General features: G+C 41.9%; 2 protein-coding genes across 5 annotated transcripts; one reads left to right on the top strand and one right to left on the bottom strand.

Annotated features, from left to right (window-relative positions):
- Window positions 1–2,579: 2,579 nt before the first annotated feature.
- On the bottom strand, window positions 2,580–8,422 carry c24h10orf88 (chromosome 24 C10orf88 homolog). Of its 3 annotated transcripts, XR_001966525.2 has the most exons (8): window positions 8,347–8,422; window positions 6,918–7,009; window positions 6,470–6,667; window positions 6,248–6,320; window positions 5,758–5,958; window positions 4,946–5,361; window positions 3,985–4,722; window positions 2,580–3,845 (listed from the first exon to the last, which is right to left on the bottom strand). XR_001966525.2 is itself a non-coding variant. In XM_018761265.2 (6 exons), exons 1-6 carry the CDS (start codon window positions 7,070–7,072, stop codon window positions 4,509–4,511), a joined length of 1,257 nt encoding a protein of 418 aa, XP_018616781.1. In that variant the 5' UTR covers window positions 7,073–7,455; the 3' UTR covers window positions 2,580–4,508. The 3 variants fall into 3 exon arrangements, 1 of the variants encoding a protein (XP_018616781.1); XR_001966524.2 differs by lacking the exon at window positions 8,347–8,422 and having other exon boundaries at window positions 6,918–7,455; XM_018761265.2 differs by lacking the exon at window positions 8,347–8,422 and having other exon boundaries at window positions 2,580–4,722; window positions 6,918–7,455.
- Window positions 8,054–20,981, top strand: adam9b (ADAM metallopeptidase domain 9b). 2 transcript variants are annotated; one of them, XM_018761264.2, is made up of 22 exons: window positions 8,054–8,068; window positions 9,975–10,084; window positions 10,166–10,242; window positions 10,419–10,497; window positions 11,404–11,480; window positions 11,567–11,744; window positions 11,873–11,935; window positions 12,023–12,094; window positions 12,689–12,858; window positions 13,524–13,614; window positions 14,247–14,377; window positions 14,968–15,133; window positions 15,621–15,710; window positions 16,369–16,564; window positions 16,810–16,915; window positions 17,600–17,780; window positions 18,019–18,105; window positions 18,591–18,696; window positions 18,790–18,922; window positions 19,109–19,202; window positions 20,353–20,396; window positions 20,752–20,981. In XM_018761264.2, the coding sequence occupies exons 2-22, from the start codon at window positions 10,043–10,045 to the stop codon at window positions 20,870–20,872; spliced, it is 2,304 nt and encodes a 767-aa protein (XP_018616780.1). In that variant the 5' UTR covers window positions 8,054–8,068; window positions 9,975–10,042; the 3' UTR covers window positions 20,873–20,981. The 2 variants fall into 2 exon arrangements, with proteins under 2 accessions (XP_018616780.1, XP_018616779.2); XM_018761263.2 differs by lacking the exon at window positions 8,054–8,068 and adding an exon at window positions 8,350–8,732.
- Window positions 20,982–21,414: the final 433 nt, after the last annotated feature.

Genomic DNA, 21,414 nt, shown 5'->3' with positions numbered 1-21,414 from the left:
GATGCTGTGAAGCGGCTGAATTCAGCGTCATACTGGTGCCGGCATGTTGCTTCTGTGATGTCACACACATGCACGCGCACAAACACACACACACACACACCATTCATATATCAGGCTAACTCTGCTAAGAGCCATGTTTTGAAAATATTTCTAAAAATACATTTGTAATTACAGATTAAAGCATATAATGCTCGTATTGGAATTTATTTGCATACATTGAGAAAAACGATACTGCGGATATGACCCCCCATCATAGGGCGCTGTGTGAACTCAGTGGTAAAAAGAAATCCCAGCAGGTGTTGAGTTTGGCTTATGAGGGTAGAGGAGTTACAACTCTTACCTACAGTATCAGCTAGGAGAGTTGGTAGCGTAGTGGTTAGTGCTGGTGCCTTTGCACCCAGAAGTTATAAGTTTGATTCCCACCTTGGGATGTAATACCCTCAAGCAAGGTATTTACCCTGAACCGCTCCAGTAAAATTTCCCACCTGTGTAAATGGGTTAATAATTGTACTTAGATTACCATTGTTAGTTGCTTTAGAGAAAAGCATCAGCTAAATGAGCAAATATAAAAGGTTTGGCCCTCCGAGACCCAAGGTTATTAGCTCGCTGTACAGTTCTTAAGAATGATGCCCACCTGCGCTTTCGGAAATCGCATCCAAAACAATGCACAGGTTTGTAGACGTGAAATTTGATAGTATGGCCCTCCCCCACAGTCTTATAGATGCTGAAACCCTAGAAGCCGTGTAACTTTCTGAGCAGCGTTCGAAGCCACAACAAGAAATTGCTCCGTGCAGTAAATCTTTACCATAACGGCGTTACGTTCTCAACGTAGATGAGACAAAAGTACATGTATTTGACCTTTTTGGTCCTCTTTGCCATGTATCTTAGCAGTATTTCAACAAGCGGTGTCAGTTTCCTTTACCGAGCAGAACGCTGTGGTTTATTGAGTCATCGACGTCGGAGGATGAACGCTATTGTGCGGTTGTAAATCTCCGACCGCAGTGCTGTTTCCAGCTAGTGTGACAGGGCGCGACGGTGCGTGAGGTCACCGTGGGGATGACCGGGACCTGGGCCAAACCAGCGGCAGTAATTCCGCAGGCTGAATTAGGTCATTTTTCGAAGCCGCAGATGAGTTTTGTGACCAACTTTTCAAAAAATGAGAATTCCCATCTAGTGACACAGTCAGATTTGGTTATATTGCTGAAATGTGCTCCCATTGTGAGCCATTCACTTGTGTTGTTACACAGCTCTTGCATTTACATGTACATTTATTCATTTAGCACATGCTTTTCTCCAAAGTGACGTACATCTCAGAACAATACGAGCACATGACATCAACAAGGCACTTGGAAGTTCTTGGTCTCCTTATATGGCAAGTGTAGTATCATCTTAATCATATATTTGTACTTTTTATTCAACGCAACTTGTAATTTTCCCATTTAACTGTGCTAGTTTACAAAAGTAGCAACTAAAAGTGTGCTTGCTGCCTTTGCTAAGGTGTAACATTACCTCATTAATAGAGTAACTTAAACAATGTAAAAATTTAACCAAATTTGGCCAACAGTGCAACTATGAGGAGACACTACCTCAAACAAAAATGTTAAGAAGTTTTGCACAAACTAGGCAATCGCCTCTATTTTCAATAAATAATGGTTTTCAAGATTTTATAATCAACATGGTGTTATAATACATATATATAATATTATGGCCTTAGCCTTTGTCAGCATGATAGTTTAGGTAAAATACTCGTGGCCAGAGTGTACTGGGAACAGTTGGAAGCACGCTGGTTACAGCTGTTGCCTTTGGACCCGAAGGTCACAGGTTTGAATCCCAGCTCTAGTTCTCTTTAGCAAAGTAAATTACTCTAGTAAAGTTACCCAGCTGTATAAATGTGTAAATAGATTAACATTGTAAATTGTTTTGGAGAAAAGTATCAGATAAATGTACTGCAGGGGCAAACAGGTTGACAAAAAGAAAAAATTATGTTAGAAGAAAAAAGCATGTAATTTTGACTTTAACTAAATACCAGTGCAGTAACTGTTAGTACTGTTACATCTGCAACTAATGTGCACATCCAAGTTTACAAAAATGCAATGGAGAAATATTTGTTATATTTTACCAATACATTTTTTAATCTCCAATCTCAAAGGCATTTTGTGACAAAGATGAGTTTAATAAATATGGAATGCGATTTGCTTTTAATGCAGGTATTATGTCATGGGAATTTATGTAATAATGTATGTCCAGGGTTCAGCAATATTACACTCCAACAATCACAGTTGTGTTAATGATTTTATAATAATGGATTATAACAACATGTACTACATTACATTATAATAACATTATAATAACCCAAATTTGTGAATGTATGAGGAATTTCAGAGGTATTCATAATGGTATGAACAAATAAAACTGCAAGGCATTTCAGATAGAAGTGTCCTCTTGGCAATGAAACAATGACAGTGTCCCACGACACCAGACAGCTTGGATGTGTACTGTACTTTTACAGCTTCTCTTTTCCATAGTAATTAAGAGCACTGGAGTTCTGTGATCACCCCTTCAGCACTCCTCTCCTCCATCCAGCCCTTCCAACCCCAGAGCCTCTTTTTCCTGTCCTGGATCCTGACTAATAACCGAAGGGGGACTTTGTTGATACAGTTGGAAGCGCTTTGCCCGACATTCTCCTGCGGAAGCCTGTTTATGAGAGGCAGCTGTAACCCACTTCTCCAGAAAGGCCCCAGCCTGACTATGTGTCAGCAAGCCAAATGTTCTGACTTGCATTTCTCCTGGGATTGTAAAACAATGCCTGCACTCTCTGCAGCTCAGCATTCTGGATGGTCCTGGCCTGTATCTGTCGACCAAGGGGAAGTAGGACTACACAGAGTGCAGGTCAAAGCACAAGGAGAAGCAGGTTAATGGGATACACAGGACTGGCACTTACATTTATTCATTTAGCAGATGCTTTTCTCCAAAGTACAACTACTGCCCAGTGTTTACCTGAGACCTTTATCTCAAGTGACCTACAGTATTGAGACACACTGCACTAAACACCCTACTGTCATCGCCCATTTATACAAAACAGCTGTGTAACACACTCACTCACACTACTGGGAATTTAGAGACATGCAAGCTGGAAAGTACAGATAGCAAACCTACACAAGCATGAGGAGAACATGCAAACTCCACACATGAGCAGGGATCGAATCCGCATCCACTTATGTTACCTGCTGCACCACCATGCCACCTCACTTGTCCGTGTGATTCATAAAAGTGCATTTGTGGGTTATTGATGAAAGACATCTTAGCTTTTAACTGCTTTATTGACAGAATCAGAGTAAGGAATGTCACCGTACGTTGAGGTGTGACTCAAGAGCTGCTTAAGTTGAAGCCCACACCCTCCCTTTGTTTATGCCACTTTTCTTAATACAAAGTATGGCTTTTCTGTCACAATCCCCGTCAACACTTGAGCCTCAAACATTTACATCCTTGCATCTTAAGGAATACAGCATTCAGCAGCTGTTTGTACTGGGGTTAGCTAAGGTGAAATGCTTCGCTCACAGGAGCTCTGGCTACACCCCAACCAGGTTCCGACCCCACATTCTAGTGGTCTAACCAGCACTTTACTAATATTTATAGTTCAACCACTTAATATCAGCTTACTCAGCAAGGCCAGTGTGACTTACAGTAAAATACAGGGTTTACACATATGCACTACATTACGTAATGCACTACTGACTTTTCATTTCCTTTCCTCAGTTGAAACCTGGGTACCATTAACATTATTCTGCTAATTCCCTGGATGTACAGAATTGACGAGGCTCCTGGAACAGAAATAGTAGATGGTGCTAAGAAAAGGAAAAAAAAAAAAAAAAAAGTTAAATCAGAAAGAAGACAGTTAATTTTCATGTTATTTTTACAGCCATGCTGTATATAGTCAACAATAACCAAGACAGAGGATCTTATCATACTGAAATGTTCACTTACACTGACTGGAAGCATTTACCGCTTCAGGGAGGCATGCCATCACTAGCTTTCTGAATAAGGCAGCATCTCCTGTATCCATGTAGTCGCACTGAAGTTCCACTTGCTCCAGAATAATGCAACAAAAGACATGAACTTATGAACTTCTTCAGGTTTGTACATTTCTGAAGCTGTGATTTCAGTACTTGAACCTACAAACTCAGCCTGATAGTCATGCCCTGAAGTATTGCAACTCTACATAAACATACAAACATACTGTTCTAAAGTAAACTAATCTCCGTTTGCCATTCAGGAGCAGCTTTGCGATCATGTTCCTCAGCACTGCGGTGCCTTTGTGTTACCTACACATACAAACCCTAACCATCAATAGTGTCATGGCAGAAGAGCAGAGTTTCACGTTGGTGATGTAGAAATGATGGGAGTGTGAAAAGTCATCAGCCAATAAATTATTCCTCCCTTAACCGTCCAGTGCCATTTAAAGCCATTTTTGCTGTCAATTGGACAAGCTGAGTGTCACTTTGCCACAGTCATGACTCCCCATTCAACAAGGTCGGCCCACGGCACGGCTCTCTGTGAAAAGCTCCCTGGACGCTGGGTGGCAGCGCAGCCAGCAGGGTGTGCTGCAGGTTTTGCTGCAGGGTCTCCAGCCGCTGATCAATATGCTGCATGAGCCTTTTCTCCATCTCCGCTATTCTCCTCTCCATAACCTCCTCCAGGACACGACAGCACCTGTGTTCCTGTCTGCAGGGGGAGGGGAGTCATAACAAACACTGATCAGTAAACAGGAATAGGTTTTTAAACAACCCAGACTATATACATACTGGAAAGTGCAGAGTATGCAATAAGGTGTTCGTTGTTTGTCATTCTCCCTGATTATATTTTACTATAGGTACCTAAAGGAAGTACAGTTCAATACTTGTGGATAATGTGTATACTCTGTCGAATGCTGGATCTCCTTACTTACTGTTGCTCTGCAGACGTGTCGCTCTTGGACCCAACGTTCTCGATGCGGAGCTCTGCCACCTCACCACACACCTTGTGGAGGACCGGGAGCATGTCAGGCCCCAGGCTGCATGACTTCTGTCCAGGGTGACCGTTGAGCAAAGATGCCAAAAAGCCTGTCAGCTTGTGGTCACTACTATTGATGCTTGAGGGGGGCAGGGGCTGTGAGGGTGGACCGTGCCCTGCTTCAGGTTTCGCCGTGGAAACCACGTTCCGCATAATTCCCTGTGATGCTGGCTCTGCATTAGGCTGCGAAGCGTATGTGTGCCTTTCGATACCTACATCCATTTGGGATGCGACAGCTCCTTTCGTTAAAGAGGCCAGAGGCCCACCACCCATTAGGAGAGGCAGAAACCCACCCAGAACATCCATCTTGTTCTGGAAGAATGATGGAAATTCAACCTGTTACACTCTATAGCCTTAAGACTAAACGAGAGTTCATCATAATGAGTAGTAAACTTGAGAACAATAATGAGCCAGAAGCAAAGTACCGCTTCAGAACTACAGCTGTAAGGTCTTCACATGTAAATCACTTTGGACAAATTAATCTACTTATAAATAATTACTAAATCAAAGCTGATTATTCAATCCAAATGCAATTATATATCTGCAAAGCAAATCGATGATGATACGGCTAATACAAAATGCGGTTTGGTAACTTCAGGTAAAGGCTGTATTTTTAAGTCCAAAAAGTTAACATCATAATGCCATGGTCATACAAATTTTAACTTGAAAATATGCACAATGGAAACCGAAGAAGATACTGGTGTTCACCTTCTGTTGAAACTGCACCATGTCCATGAGGCTCTGTGCCCCGGGTGAGAGGGTGGCACCCATGGAGTCGACCAACGACTGGACGCACTGCAGGTCGATGCCTGGCCCTGTGGCAGGGGGACTGCCCGTGATGTCGGCGGCCTGCAGCCCCAGTGCGATCCGGCCGATCCCCACCCTTGCTCGGCCGCCCAATGACAGCAACTGCAAAAACAGAGGCTGCATAAACAGCTGCTCAAACAGGGAACACCCTTAGGCTCCGTGGTCCAGACAGGTTCACCACACACAACCTTGTGATTTACGCAACACTGAAGTGGGTTCTTAGCAACTCTAAACAAAATATAGCAGGAGGAACCTCATCTTTACAAGAGTTTCAAAATTATTTCCCCCCCCTTTTAAAATCTCCTTTAAAGTTTAATTATAGACCATTAGTCCTGTGTGATCTGTGGAATATATTTCCCGCAGTAAACACTTGTTGTACATTATATCTCACCTTCACTTCACAAGATGTCGTTGGAGACTCAAATTTCAAGTGCTTCTTGTAGAAGGGATGCCCTTCACTTACCCTGTGAGACAAAATTACAAAAATATGCAGACAGAGAAAGACATCTGTATTTGACACAAAAATTATAGAGCGCTTGCAGTGTAGGCTTCTGAATCCCAAAACGATAAACACAGCCTGCTGAATCCTTCATTCAGAGATAAAAGGACATACCTGCTGAAATACAGGGCAGAATCTGCCTCCCCGCGGCACGTACCGAGATACTCCCCACTCCCAGAGTACACTTCCATGGTCCGAGCCTCACTGATGACCATTACACCGACGATGAGAGCTGCACAGTTTGGGCCTGGCTCCAATCTCAGTAAACACGGCGATGTCTCCTCGCCCCGTTCTAAGTACATCAGATCGGTCCTGCACACATATCAGTTAAAGAGGAAACCACACTGATTTGAAGTAGAACAAATCTATATCATCACTGCACTTGATTGAGATCCACCATTAGGAAACAGAGTACGATACATGTCAGGTGTAACGTGACATCATCTATAAGGTTGAGTCTTTTAGATAAGCAACAGAATTCCTTCATTGTAACTCTGTTTCCAGTTATTATACAATTACAATAATGTTTATGGAATGGAGGGAATAAAACCTGGTGACTTACTCGCCCCAGATCTCAGAGTTGAGCTGTGGGAGATCAGAGGTGCTGTTCAGTGGTGCTGCACAGATGATCTGAGTGATCTGTCTTCCAGGTGGCTGACAAACCCAAGAGGAGACTCCAGTGAAGAGCTCATCCTTCCTCACACCATCACCCTCCATTGCCAATACACGACTTATAACCCAGTGATGGAGCTTTTAAAGACGTCAAAAAGATCAGACGCGTAATAAAAATAATAAAAATAACAAGAAAAAAAACATTAGTTAGTTTCGAAACAAACATAACGAGATGTGATCATGATCTGTCATCTGATTAGCCATGATGACGTGCCCAGGAGATACTAAATATATAAAATCAGCCGAGTTAATCGTAGACTAGAACCGCTGATCTCGGTATAAGGTTTTTTTTTTTTTTTTAAATTTATTTTAACTTCCTTTGTCACTACGATGTCGCTAAAATAGCTTCTTACTAACGTTGGCAAAGCAACTGGGAGACTTTCGATGCGACACTGAGGCCGTAGGGCCCCAATCGGTCTGGCTTTGGCTCGCCTGAGCAAAACTGTAAATCATAAAAACGCTCACAATATAATACGCAAAATTCTCGCACTTTTAAAAGTTCCCACACACATAAAGTGCGGCACAGTTAATTATAACATGTAAAAGAACTGGAAATCCTGCAGGTATTTTGCAATAACAGGCATAGCAAGACACCTAATTGGAAAACCTGGTACCGTTCCAGACGTCAGTCACAGAAAAGTAGGTGAAAGTGAGAGGGCGTTTCCTTGCGTGCACCGAAACTGGATTTTCTGTCTATAACGCGATGAATTGATATCTGTCGGATGAAAAACACAGCTAATGAATAAATTTATGTTTTGAACATCTACCACCTTTTAGCATGTGTGAACATCTGAATATGACACTCCTAATGAATGTGGTACAAATAATGACTGGTTTTAGTACAAATAATAAATAAAACAACAGGATGATGATGATAATATAATGTATTAATTAATATGAATTAATATAAATATTAGTTATAATACTATTATTAAAAACGGCATTGTCAATTTATTGTGGTTAACATGCAAATGTGGTTATTGTTTTTATTGTTCAGTTCTGATCGATTGGAAATAAGGAAGATAATTAGTTTTTTCTGAGGTAAGTATTTCCTCACCTCTTGAAGTATTTACATGCGTCCTTCTACTTGAGACATCTTTAATTTCTACTTATTCGCAGAGCTGAGTGAAGATACTCTACGTGTTTTTTGTGCCTCAGTCAGCAGGTGTGATTAGCCGATATATCCATCGGGACGTACACATGACGACTTGTACCTAGTTTTACAGCGAGGTATTTCACCACAGTAATTCAGGTGAGCCCCTTAGCGAGGGCCGTACAATTCAGGGGGACTCGAACCGATTTTTTTATCGTTTCTTTACCTCAGTTGCGATTCTGCGGGGTTTTTGTCAGTCAACGTCTCTTTCGCCACAACCTAAGCGCGTGCACCTAGGTTAGGACAGCGGCGAACTCTGCGATGGATTCCCGCGGAAGGCGGGAGCGCAGGAAGAACCGGTTCCCGGCGCGCGCTCCGCGGCTTCGCAGATGCGCCGCGCGACACGAACCTGCGCGCACCGCTCCGCACCTGCTGGGAACGCGCCACACGCCGCACGCGACGCGGGACACGGGACACGCCGGGGGGACGCGAGGCGCGGGCCGGTGCGCGCGTTCTCCACGCAGGCTGACACAATGCCAGTGGTCTCTGGAACGGCTCTGCTCACCCTCACTTACTTTATGATCCGTCTCCTAGCGGGGGTTCGGTGCGACGGTAAGGTACACTCGGGTACATTTACAGCGAAACAACAAGGAAGTCCGTAGTGCAGCGCGCACGGTGTGGCGCGGTCACGAGGGAAGTCACCGCTGCAGGCGCGCGCCGCACACTTTTATTCTTTTATTATTAATATTATAATATATATTTTATATTATTACATTTTATATTGTTTTACTTCGTATTGGATTAATTTACTAATTATTTAGGACAGAGTGGAGTTTCATTCCATACGTCTACTCGGTTTTGAGACTAGTAACGCGTGACCAAGAAAGTGAAGTGTATCGGTGGAAGTCAGTTTTTCTGTCAAGAAAAATTAAGTTTCAACATAAATCGTTAAGTATCTTGTCAACACACACACACACACACACACACGACGGCAAGTCTAAACGTATAGTGTTTAGTTATGTTATTTATTATGTTGGTATCACGGAATTGTCATATTCCCAGAGTGTGTCACAATAATACCTGCCAGACCTTACAATCCATTTGGACACTACTTTACATTAATTTGACATGCAAACATGATGTAAGAGCAATAGTTTTAAACATATTTCTTTTGCCTGAGTGTATGTATACATGTTTTTAATCAATTAATGTTATGTATATATAATATAGTACAACATGTTGAACAGAAATAAAAAGAAATAAGTACGTTTTATTCAGAAAAGAAATCACTTCAGATATTTTTAATTTTTAATTACAAATCCGTTTTTTTCTGTGTGTGTGTGTGTGTTTTGTAAGGTTATGTATATGGTATAACACATTGAGCAGAAATAAAAGGAAACAGCTACATTTATTTCAGTCAGAAAAGAAATTAGCTCAAATATCAGTATTGCTTTTTATTTGAATATCCAGTGTTTATGTGTTGTGTGTGTTTATGTATATTCATGTATACATATGTGTTTTATAAGGTAGTGTATATGGTGTCATAACTTGTTGAGCAGAAGCACATAGATACATTTTATTTAGAAAATAAATAAACTCATATTAGAATTTTTTTAATTACAAAGAAAATTTTTTTATGTATATATATATTTATTTTTCTTTTTATTAGCGTTTTTTGATGTTTCACTGCCTTTCCAAACACAGGGTGGGGGAGTGTAGAACTTTGCACTACAGCCTGTGAAAAGACATCTGACATACAGAATGACAGCTACATTTCTTTGTTGTGTATTCACCATCCTTTTTATTTGTGCAGTTAAGCACAAATAGTGCTACTACCCATTTCTCTGTTGACAGGACTGACCTATGAGGAAGCAGCCAAGCTGTCCAGCTACAGTGTGGTTCGTCCTCTCCTGGTCCCTCACATGTGGAAGAGACATGTGGACGGTGTTGAGGAGCCAGAACAGGTAACACATTTTGTCACGCGTTCTTTCTGGGTGTGTCCGTACACTGCTGAGCTGCGTGACTTTTTTTCTCTTTCGTTACAGGAAACTGAAAAGAACAGTGTGCGGTATTCTTTAAGCATTAATGGCAAGCCTCACCTTCTCCATCTGGAGAAAAACAAGTGAGGACTTCTGATTTCTTTCATCTGTGTTTAGCTGACAACAAAATTAGAGAAGTAAACTTGTGCAGATTATCTTAAACTTACATAAATCTTTTTAGTAACACTTCTTTAATGTAAAATATGATACTTTCAATGCATACTGATCTATTTTTTCTTTTTTTCTCATACGTTTTCAGAGACTTCTTAGCAAAAGGCTTCGTTCAGTATTCTTATGACGATAACGGTAATCTTATTACCTCATATCCTGGAGTGCACGTAAGTAGCTTCACAGCCCAGCAACACTAAATTTATATACACACCTGTGTATTTATAGGCTCCACACCATCCCAGAGCTTATGGATAATAGATTAATAAATGAGTTGAGTATATGTCGTACACTTTTGGTAACACTTTCACATGTGTTTTTGCAAATTATTATCTTTACATTTATTCATTTAACAGACACTTTTCTCCAAAGCCATGTAAATCTTGCAAAAAAATACAATGAGTGCATTATTATCTATATGAGAAAGAAATAAATTATATCTACTGTTAAATAGTATAAGTCAATCTGAAGTTGTGCCACATGTCAACTGAATAAAAAGTGGTGCTGGTTTGCAGTTCCTTTTTCCATCTGGGAACTATCTGACTTTATTAGAAAGTGCGTTTACACACACGCGTTGACTGAAACCGCTTGTCCCGAGCGGGATGGAGGCAAACTGGAGTTTAACCCAGCAGCACAGGGTGAGGAGGGGATACACCCAGGACGGGACGCTAGTCCGTCACAGGGTTCCCCAAGTGGGACTCGAACCCCAGACCCGCTGGAGAGCAGGTCCTAGCCAAGCCTGCTGCACCACTGTGCCCCCCTGAGTGTGTTTACACATATCCATATTTCTATTTAATCTCAACATTTTTAACTTTTCAGTTATTCATACTTAATGTGTGTCATATCTGTTTCATTTTGGGACATTAAATTATTTATAATATTTAAAAAAATTTGACGGGCCTTTTCCCTTCACCGCATTGTCTGTACGTCTGCTCCGTATATATTTCAGAGACGTGATCTTGAAGTGTCACAATACTCAAATTTTTTAAGTTTTCATTTCTGCGTGACATTCACTTTTCTCTTGGCGATCCAAAAATATGACAGTCATATGTTTGCACATGTTCTTGTCATTGCAGAGGGAGTGTCATTACCATGGGTATGTGGAAGGACATGAAGATTCACTGGTGGCTCTCAGCACATGTAAGGGGCTCAGGTAAATTTCCTCTTAGAATCTTTTACCATTTGCTCCTCATGGTTTTTTTTGATCTTACAATGACTGCCGTACTATTTCATTTACAGGGGTGTCATTTTTATGGGCAGTGACAGTTATGGAATTGAGCCAGTCATCCATTCCAGAACCAATGAACACTTTCTGTTCCCTCTGATGCGCAGTGAGCATGAAGCGTCTATTTGTGGAGTGACGAATGAAATGTCCCACTCCGATGAGCACACCCTTTCAATGACCAAGTTTTTCCGAGTATGGACAATACAGTATTGTGCATTCAATTTTTCCAATTAAAAGGAAACTGTATTGTGAATACATTCTTTGTTTTTCTATAATTTGTCAAGCTTGATCTTCCTCTCTCTTATTATTTTGAATCCCAGAAAAAGCGTAATTTACCCCAGACAAGATATATTGAGCTGGCGTTGGTTGTGGACAAGAACAGAGTGAGAATTCTTTTATTTTAAAGGTATTCTTCCATGGCTTCGTATGCAACAATTGAGTTGAGTTCACTGACACTCTTCTGTTCCCAGTATGACTTCAAAAAAGGGAACATGACGGCAATAAATGAGGAAATGGTGACACTGGCAAACCTCATGGATGGGGTAAGAGCCATCTGTTGGTGTTTAGTACCACCTTATCATAGCCAAAGAAATGTTTGCGTGGCTAGTGTACTTGGAATATGTAATGCATTGTTTTGACCTTGACACACAAAACCAACAAAAAAATCAAATATCAAAAAACTCTTCATTGTGGTTTGTATATCACTATAGACCAGCAGGTAGGGTAATGGTTACAGCTTCCACCTTGCTCTCAAAAAAGCTGTTGAAAGGTCTGAATTGCAGGTTTGAATTCCACTTCCTACTTTAGTACCCTTGGTCATGGTACGTGACCCGGAATTGATAGAGTATAAATGATCCAGCTGTAGAATGGGCACATAACTGTAAGCAACCTAGTACACAACACTTGCATCATAAGTCGCTTTGAAGAAAGCATCAGATAAAATAATAATAGCAAATAATAACTACAAAAAAGGTATGAACTCTCTATCTCCTTTACTATCTATGGAAAATAAATGCCACGAACAAGGTGTTCTGTCTCCGGACTTTCTCCTTGTCCATTCTTTATCCCACTCATATACCAGTAGTAACAACCTCTTCTTCCTCACTCCAATCCCACCATCCACCTACCTATTGCAGTACTACAAGGAGCTGAACATCCGGGTGGCCCTGGTGGGGCTTGAAGTCTTGTCGTCGGGAAACCCGTTCAATGTGACCGGCTCTGCGGGGTCTGTATTGGGCAACTTCGTAAACTGGCGGAAGACAAGTCTGTCACCACGCATTAGGAATGATGTGGCCCAACTTGTTGTGTGAGTTTGGACCCTAACCCTAAGTGCGATACACTCCAAAGTCATAAAGGCTCATTCACTCTTTGGGAAATTATTTCTTTTCCACAGAATCACTGTTATGACTTAATACAAATAACTGTATATACTTCCTTCTCACAAAATCTGACTTTATTTTGGCATTTTGATTTTGCTGATAATATACTGCTAAATGGTTGTAAAGTAGGTGGTAGCATAGTGGTAAGAGCTGCTTCTTTTGGCCCTGAAGGCTGCAGGTTTGAATCCCCTCTCTGGCTGTAGTACCCTTGAGCAAGGTCCTTAGCCTGAATTGCTCCAGTAAAGTTACCGAGCTGTGTAAATGGGTAAATAATTGTAGGTATCTTAATGGTGCAAGTTGCTTTGGAGGAAAGTGTCAGCTCAATGAATAAATGTAAAACTCATTAAAGGTTGCCATGTTAACAGGAATTTCCTCTTAAGAAGGGAGGGTAATCTTAAAACACCTCGAATCAACACCAACTTGTGGTTGGAGTTTCTTCCCTTATGAACATTTTTCACTGAATTACAGATGTACGTCATTTTGTACTGGGGCAACTGTTGCTGTGATGGTCAAAGATCTGGGCCAAAGGTTCAGATCAACATATCCCAAGAGGACCAGAATGTCTCAGCTTAAGTGCTTTTTCTGCTCTTAGAGGTCTACCATCCTCCTATCCTGGGGGAATCCTGGGAATGGCGTTCGTGGGTACCGTGTGCTCTGCATCCACCAGCGGGGGAATAAGCGTGGTATGGATAATATCGCCTCCACTTTCCATCTCACATTGTGAGCATCTCCCATCACATGCATATTTAGTGCAGCAAGCTTGGGCCAGCCAGCTCACACAGTGTACATTGTTCAAACGATCAGCCATGCTACTCATTCTCTTGAGGGTTTGAGCAGACCAGAGTTTATGATACATCAAGCATTGTTCAATGTTACTGTTACACATTCCAAGAATGGCTTCTCGCGGAGTTCACATTCCACATTGTACAGGAATTACATGAGTGTCTCCTGGCACAACCAGTCCTACCAGAAAGTTAACAGCCAGTCTGAAAATTTCTGATTCCATAGGAATTCGGGTAATCTGGTACTTTGCTCACCCACATGAAGGTATTCCTGCCGATGATGTAGTGGTGAAGGATATGAGCTTATAAAATGAAGATTGCAGGTTCACTTCCCACTATTATTGTAGCAGATAAGAGCAAGGTGTTCATTCCAGATTGCTCTAGTTAACAGATATTACTGCAAAATGGGTTAAACACTGTGTACTACTTTAGATGGAAGGATCAGATATCAAAATAAAATTACAAATTAATGACGTACTACTAACAATGATTGAAACTCCAGTAATGAAATGTTGGATGTAATTTCCTTGCAGTACAGTGACAACTCGCTGTCCTACTACTCCACCATCATGGCCCATGAAATGGGACACAATCTGGGCATGAGCCACGATGACACGCGCTGCCAATGTAATGGATCAGCCTGTATTATGTATTCCTATGCCAGGTAAAATCTGCTGGCTGCCTTTTCTCCTGTGTTTGTTGAAGTAAGTGCTTCACTTTCAGATCTGCCAGACTGCTTTGGAGAAAAGTGTCTGCTAAATGAAATAATATAAATGTTTCTGTCTGTGTGCCTTAGTGATTCCTGTCTAGTCAGGGTGGCTGTATTATATTTGCATGTTTTTGGGGTGTGACCTCGATATTTTGTTAATGTGGGTGCTGTGGTGGCACAGCGAGTAGTGCTGCTGTCTCACAGCATCTTGGTGGTGTGAGAGGACATGGTTTTGATTCCTGCTCAGTCTGTGTGGAGTTTGCATGCACTCCCTATGTCTGTGTGGGTTTCTCCTGGGTGCTCTGGTTTCCTCCTCCAGTCCAAACACATGCTGTTCAGGTTAGCCCATAGTGTGTGAGTGATGGCGAAGATGTGTTCCACTGATGTATGGATGAGTGACCCAGTGTAAATAGTGTATCTAGCAGTGTAAGTCACCTTGGTGAATAAGGTGTGTGGGCTGATAACACTACATAGAGCTCATTGGAAGTTGCTTTAGAGAAAAGTGTCTGCTAAATAAAGTAATGTATGTTTCCTTTACCCCTCAGTGGCTCTACTTTGTTCAGCCAGTGCAGTGGAAACGACTTTGAGTCGTTGATTCTGCAGGGTGGGGGAATCTGCTTGAATAATATGCCCACGAATGTCATCAGTCTGCCATCGTGTGGCAATGGCATAGTGGAGAGCGGCGAGCAGTGCGACTGCGGCACCCCCCAGGTGAGGGCTGCTCACCCCTTTCTGCTCTCACAGTCACTTAATTTAGGATTTTTGCATTGCATTCTGAGGTCCAAACAGCTTATTCATCCTGCATAGAGTACAACAGTAACACAATTTATTTTCATACATTTTATTCTTATTCAGCTCTCTATCCCGGAGACAGAGTCAGAACACACTCACGGGCTTACAAATTAGGCAACGGACCATCACATAAGAAACATATTTACTGAAGACGTCATATATGAACAGTGTACTAATTGCGATGATAAATGTAGCATAAGCCCATGTATCCTAAATCATACTAAGAAGAAGAAGGTACAATACATACTAACTGCTAATACACTATAGTTTGGGGTTGCATTTTGCAATGTGAAGGGATAGGCCCTTTTTATTGTTGTTACTGCTGCGTACATTTAACACAAGGTGGTGTGTCTGTGTGTGTGTGTGTGTGTGTGTGTGTGTGTGTGTGTGTGTGTGTGTGTTGCAGGAGTGCACCAACAAGTGCTGCAACCCCAACACATGTCAGTTGACTAGAGGCTCTACCTGCGCAGTAGGGAGCTGCTGCAGTAACTGCCAGGTGGGGGAAGTCCAGTGACCTGCATGCCGCTGAGAGGCCCACAGCAATTCCATCAGTACCATATTATTACATACCTTATTATGGGGGCTTTCTCTCTCTTAAGTCACATTTATGGGCAGGAAGTGTAAGACCAGGGTTGAGTGAATTCAGTTTTTTTACTTTTAATTTCAGTAAGTGCATCATGGGGTAAAGACATTGTCCACGCAAAAAAACCCACATTCACTTACAATGTTAACCAGATTTCTTCAATAGCCTGGCTTTGCCAGGCTGTACTGTCTGGCATTAGCAGTGGCACCACAGTACCTATATAGATGCCAGATATCCTTTGTTTCACGTTACAATTTTTATCAGGTATGATTTTTCTTTTTTCTGATTGCCTGAAGTAATGAGCTGAATCTTCATTGTCATCTACTGCCAATAAGTTCGGTCTTGTTCCGCCACAATTTAACCTGTGCAGGTCACCCCTTGCTTTATTCACTAGCTCTTTGCATTACAAAGATGCACCTGGGTGAGAAGTGTTCTTGGCTGTGGTAGACAAATTGAGTCATTATAAACTTGTTATAATCATCAGATTACCTGGTTCCACTGCCGATGTCACTGTAAATCATATGTGTTTCTGGAAGGAGCAGCGCAACTGAGCTGACTTTCTGCGCTCTAGGTCATGGTCGCTGGAACACCGTGCAGATTGTCTGTCGATGTCTGTGACCTGCCAGAGTTCTGCACTGGACAGTCCGGGAGCTGCCCCAGTGACTACTACCTCATGGATGGGACCCCCTGTCAAAACTACTCTGCCTACTGTTACGATGGCCGCTGCCAGACCTATGACTTCCAGTGCCAATATCTCTTCGGCAACGGTATGCACCCTTAAGACACCCATCCACACATACACACACACATATTGGCAATAACCGCTTATCCTGAGTGGGGTCATGGCAAGCCGGAGCCTACCCGGGCAACACAAAGCGCAAGGCTGAAGGGGGAGGGGACACACCCTAAACGGGACACCAGTTTGCCGCAAAAATTTGATTTTTTTTTTGTTTGTTTTTTGTAGTCTGGACAAGGAATTACGGCCATTAAATCAATAATGTCTTCTTTATAGGTGCAAAAAAGGCAGCAGATATCTGTTTCAATGTAATCAATGCCAATGGGGATAAGTTTGGAAACTGTGGAATGCAAGGATCGAGTTACGTGAAATGTTCACAGGCGTAAGTGTCCCGAGTTCCTCTTGTCACCTTTATCAGCAATAATTTTTAACTGATCTGTCTGCTTTATTTCTAGAAGTTACCAGTATTTTCTGACTTTCTTTAAACCCCTGCTTTTTACCCACAAAATATTAAACATCTTTGAACTGTGCACTCAGATTTATTTTTGCAGTTACCTTACTATCTACATTTACATGACATTTACATTTATTCATTTAGCAGATGCTTTTCTCCAAAGCGATGTACATCTTAGCGAAAATACATTTGCATGTTGCAGACGTGTGATTCTTAAGTAAATCTAGTTTGTTTCTTTCCACTTTATGCACCTATGTTTATCGCACGAGTAGGTGCATAATAATATCTAAAGTATGTTGTGTAATACCTAAATATACCCATAATATCTAAAGTATGTTGTGTAAAAAGGAACAATTGCAGACATTAGCTGTCACTGTCGCAGGTGCATGTACTTGATAAAAACTTAATAATCCAAGGAAACATTGACTGCTGATAAAAGCGTTGACTTTTGTGGAAAGGTGCAGAAAAAGAGGACTGAATAAGATTATAGTACCATTGCTATGCAATCTGCCAAGCCTCTGTTTCACATTCCACTCCTTTATCAAAACATTTGCAAGGTGTCACCGTGACCTCTGACCTAATCTTTCGGACCCATTTTTCTCTTTACTGCAGCAATTCCATGTGCGGCAAGGTCCAGTGCACCAATGTGAACGTCAACTCTCCGCCTCCAGGGGGATCCGTCAGCATACAGGTCATTCAGGGTGCCAGCTGTGTTAACGCAGACTTCAATCTGGGCTCGGATGTCCGAGACCCTGGCTATGTCCACCCGGGTAGCAGCTGTGCCCCAGCGAAGGTGAGTGACCTGTCGTGATCTGGGAGCTCAACTGCTTAATGACATGCCTTCATAAGTAAATCTAAAGGAGCACTGTTGCCTTGCCTTGGAAGAAGTTATTTTGTTTGATATGTCATTATAAAAACTATCCAGCTGTATGGTTTGATAAAAGTTTTGCATGGACAAGTGGGAAGTCGTGTTAATGTGAAATATAGTTGCTTGTAAATGTTGAATTATCTTTCAAAACGACTTCTTGCAGACCTGCATTAACTTCCAGTGTGTGAACGCCACAGCACTGGCACCCAACTTGACTTGTAATGCTCAGTCAACCTGCAATAGCAATGGGGTAAGTGACAACCAAGGTCATGGAGCAGGAGAAGACAATAAGGGTGGCTACCTGTACAGCTGGGTTATGGTTGCTTGTCAAATCGAAAGACCCAGCTTCAAAGACCAACTTCTGCTAGTAATACCAAGAAAGATGCTTACTCTGAAATACTCTGGTTAAAATTTCACAGCTGTATAAATGGGTACATAAGTGTGAGTAACTTAGTTTACAAACCAAACACTATAAGCTGCTCGGAGAAAAGTGCCACTAAATGAATAGTAACCATAGTTTTTTCCAAGAAACAAGTACCAGACCTTTCACCAGAACTTTCAAAAAGTCCTCTGGAGACTGCCGTCACACCTGGGATGTTAGGAATTCACATGAGGACAACCTTGTAATCTGTACATTTTTATGGCATACTGTATAGCTTTGGAAAGTGGTAGTATGTCTGAGATAATAATATTAATACGAACAATGAAGTCCATGTGTTGTCTTGGTGTTTTGAGGTGTGCAACAACCTGGGGAACTGTTACTGTAATGACGGCTGGGCACCACCCTGGTGCAACAAAGCTGGCTTTGGGGGCAGCATCAACGGCGGCCCTGCCCAGATAGGTACCACCTTCCACCTCACCGTCTTTCCTCCTTCACATCCTCATGCCTGCCAGTGGTTGAGGTGACCTCTGCTGATACCGATGTCCTCCACAGACTATTCCCTCAGGAACGGCTTGCTGATCTTCTTCCTCCTTGTCGTTCCTGTCCTCATCCTCATCATTTTGGCATTGCTGTATGTGTTCAAGCGTGACTTGATGAAACAGTGCTTTAGGAGGAGACTCCCCAGGTATAGAGTTTGGTTTACTCCGTATGTCTTTCCCAGCGTCCCATTAGGTATTGTGAAAAGCGACTTGTAGCACAGTAAATGCATCTTCTTAAGTGACATCTAACTCATTTTTTTAATTTATGAAAACAGGCTGCATGAAATCCTTTATTTTTCATTATGCTTCCCATGGTATTTTGTGCCCTGCAGGTTGCGAACCCCAGCCAATAATAACGCCAATGGGAATCTGCAAAGAAATGCAACTCCAGGACCTCAAACACAGGATCCTGAAAGACCACAACAGGTGCCCAGCAAACACACTTTTTCCCTGTGCATAATTTACACCCTTTCTTAGTGTGCTTGCAACACACCCTTTGTCTCATAATGTGCTGTAGCACATCCTACATTGCTTTATATGGCTGTACAGCTTTTTTCACCTTCCTCAAAGGCGCAACCAAGACATTTCATGTGACAGTCTAATTTAATTAGATTATTTTGGAATTAATATATATTTATATACAAATGTATACAGCATGTGCAAGTGAAAATCGCTATACTTGTCACGCCCCCGGGAACGAGCGAAGCACCTGCGGTTAATTGAACCACTGGGATGTAAGGAGCTCTGAAGCCACACCATGACGCGGATTCTCGCAAACACCTTTGTGGTTTTGCAGTGTCAGGGCCTTTGCCTTGCTTGTTTCTGTGTTCCTGGTTTCTGACTCTCACCCGTTCTCCCTGACTACTGACCTTTGTTTTGCCTGTATTGTGACGTTTGTGCCTTGTAAGACCTTCGCCTGTCCCTGACTTCATTTACGTCCAGTCCTACGAACCTCACTGAAAGATTAAAACCAACCTGCAATTGGGTCCACTACCTACCTGTCTCTAGCCTGCTTGTGTCGAACATGACAATACTCTTATTACATGCAAACAAAGAAGTATAGTGAAATTAAAAATAGAGGAATCATCTGTTTTCCCTTCATTCACTAAGAATTATTGTACCTTTGATGTTTAAATTGTTATATTTATAACTTTAATGCATTGGACAAAAAAAACACACACACACACACACACACACACACACATTTTCAGAACCGCTTGTCCCTTACGGGGTCACGGGGAACCGGAGCCTACCCGGCAACACAGGGCGTAAGGCCAGAGGGGGAGGGGACACACCCAGGACGGGACACCAGTCCGCCGCAAGGCACCCCAAGCGGGACTTGAACCCCAGACCCACCGGAGAGCAGGACTGCGGTCCAACCCACTGCACCACTGCACCCCCCTCAAAAAAACACTGTCACCTTATATCCTTTTGCTACACTTCTGTTGCAATCTGAGTTATGTTTGCGTGACTGGAAGTGCGTAATTCTCAGAGCAGCTACGCTCTTAGTTTTCTCGTGGTGCTCCAGAGTCAAGACATTTAACAGTTCAATGTTACTGTGTCTTCTTGCTTGTAGACAACACCCAGATACCCAGCACCTGTCCTGGATCCATTGCCTAGGTATGTTCCCCAAAACCTTTTACCTCAAGGCTACTTTGGCCATTTGCTCATAGTTCATGGCTTTGTACTTGTAAATGCCATAACTGTAACCCCAGTCATTGAAGACTCCATAATATGAATTGATGAAAGGTGAGAGAGAGGTTAATAATCACAAACTCATCTCCATCACCAGTGTGGCTCATAAAACCCTTTTAGTGCCAAAATCTTATTCTTCAGTGTCTCCCTGGCCCATGTTTATGGCTTTATCTAACCATTTGTTGCCCTAAAAAAGCTGGGGTCAGATCTGATTAATTCAGATATACTAATTTGCTTGCTTTCTGCATCCGGTGACATTGTGGTTCTGTTCTGCTTTCAGGTATGAAGAGGTGAACTACGGCATCCGGCCAGATTTGGAGCGGACAACTCCCAAACCAGCACAGAATCAGGGGCCTGGTGTCCCGAAACCCATCCCCCCGAGAAAAGACCCACCTGTATGAGGTCACAGAAGACATGACAGCTGGCTGTGGAACAAATCTGCTCACATTTATGTCTGATTTTTGGACTTTTATTTGTGCACTCTGTAAAATATGTACAATGCCAGCTTTTGCACCTATTTTTTCATGCTTTTGATATATGAGAGCAAAGGAAAAATGTCAGGATATGGAACAAAAATTATTTTATTAATTGTCTGTTAGTATTATTTCAAGTTATTGAACATAAACAATATACCAAAGATAAAAGCAAAACATTGTTACTTTTTTATTTCCATTTTTTAAAACTTTTTTGTTAGGTTAGAGGAAAATAAACCACTGAACTCGGTGCCTTTTAATTTGATTTTTTTTGCCTTTTAATGGTAATAACTTTTTAAAATTAATATTAAATTTGAAATATTTGTGCTGAACTGTCATTTCTTGTTAGTGTTGCATATAGATACGTAATAAATTCATTTCTGAAGCGATATTTTCGGTTAAAAGTGTAATCAAAATGCAGTGCTTGTTTTCCAGGTTGATGGTCAGTACAAAAAAATATCGTTTTTTAA

Source organism: Scleropages formosus, chromosome 24, assembly GCF_900964775.1.
Source record: "Scleropages formosus chromosome 24, fSclFor1.1, whole genome shotgun sequence".
Taxonomy (NCBI): Eukaryota; Metazoa; Chordata; class Actinopteri; order Osteoglossiformes; family Osteoglossidae; genus Scleropages; species Scleropages formosus.
This window is presented reverse-complemented; position numbering and strand designations above follow the sequence as displayed.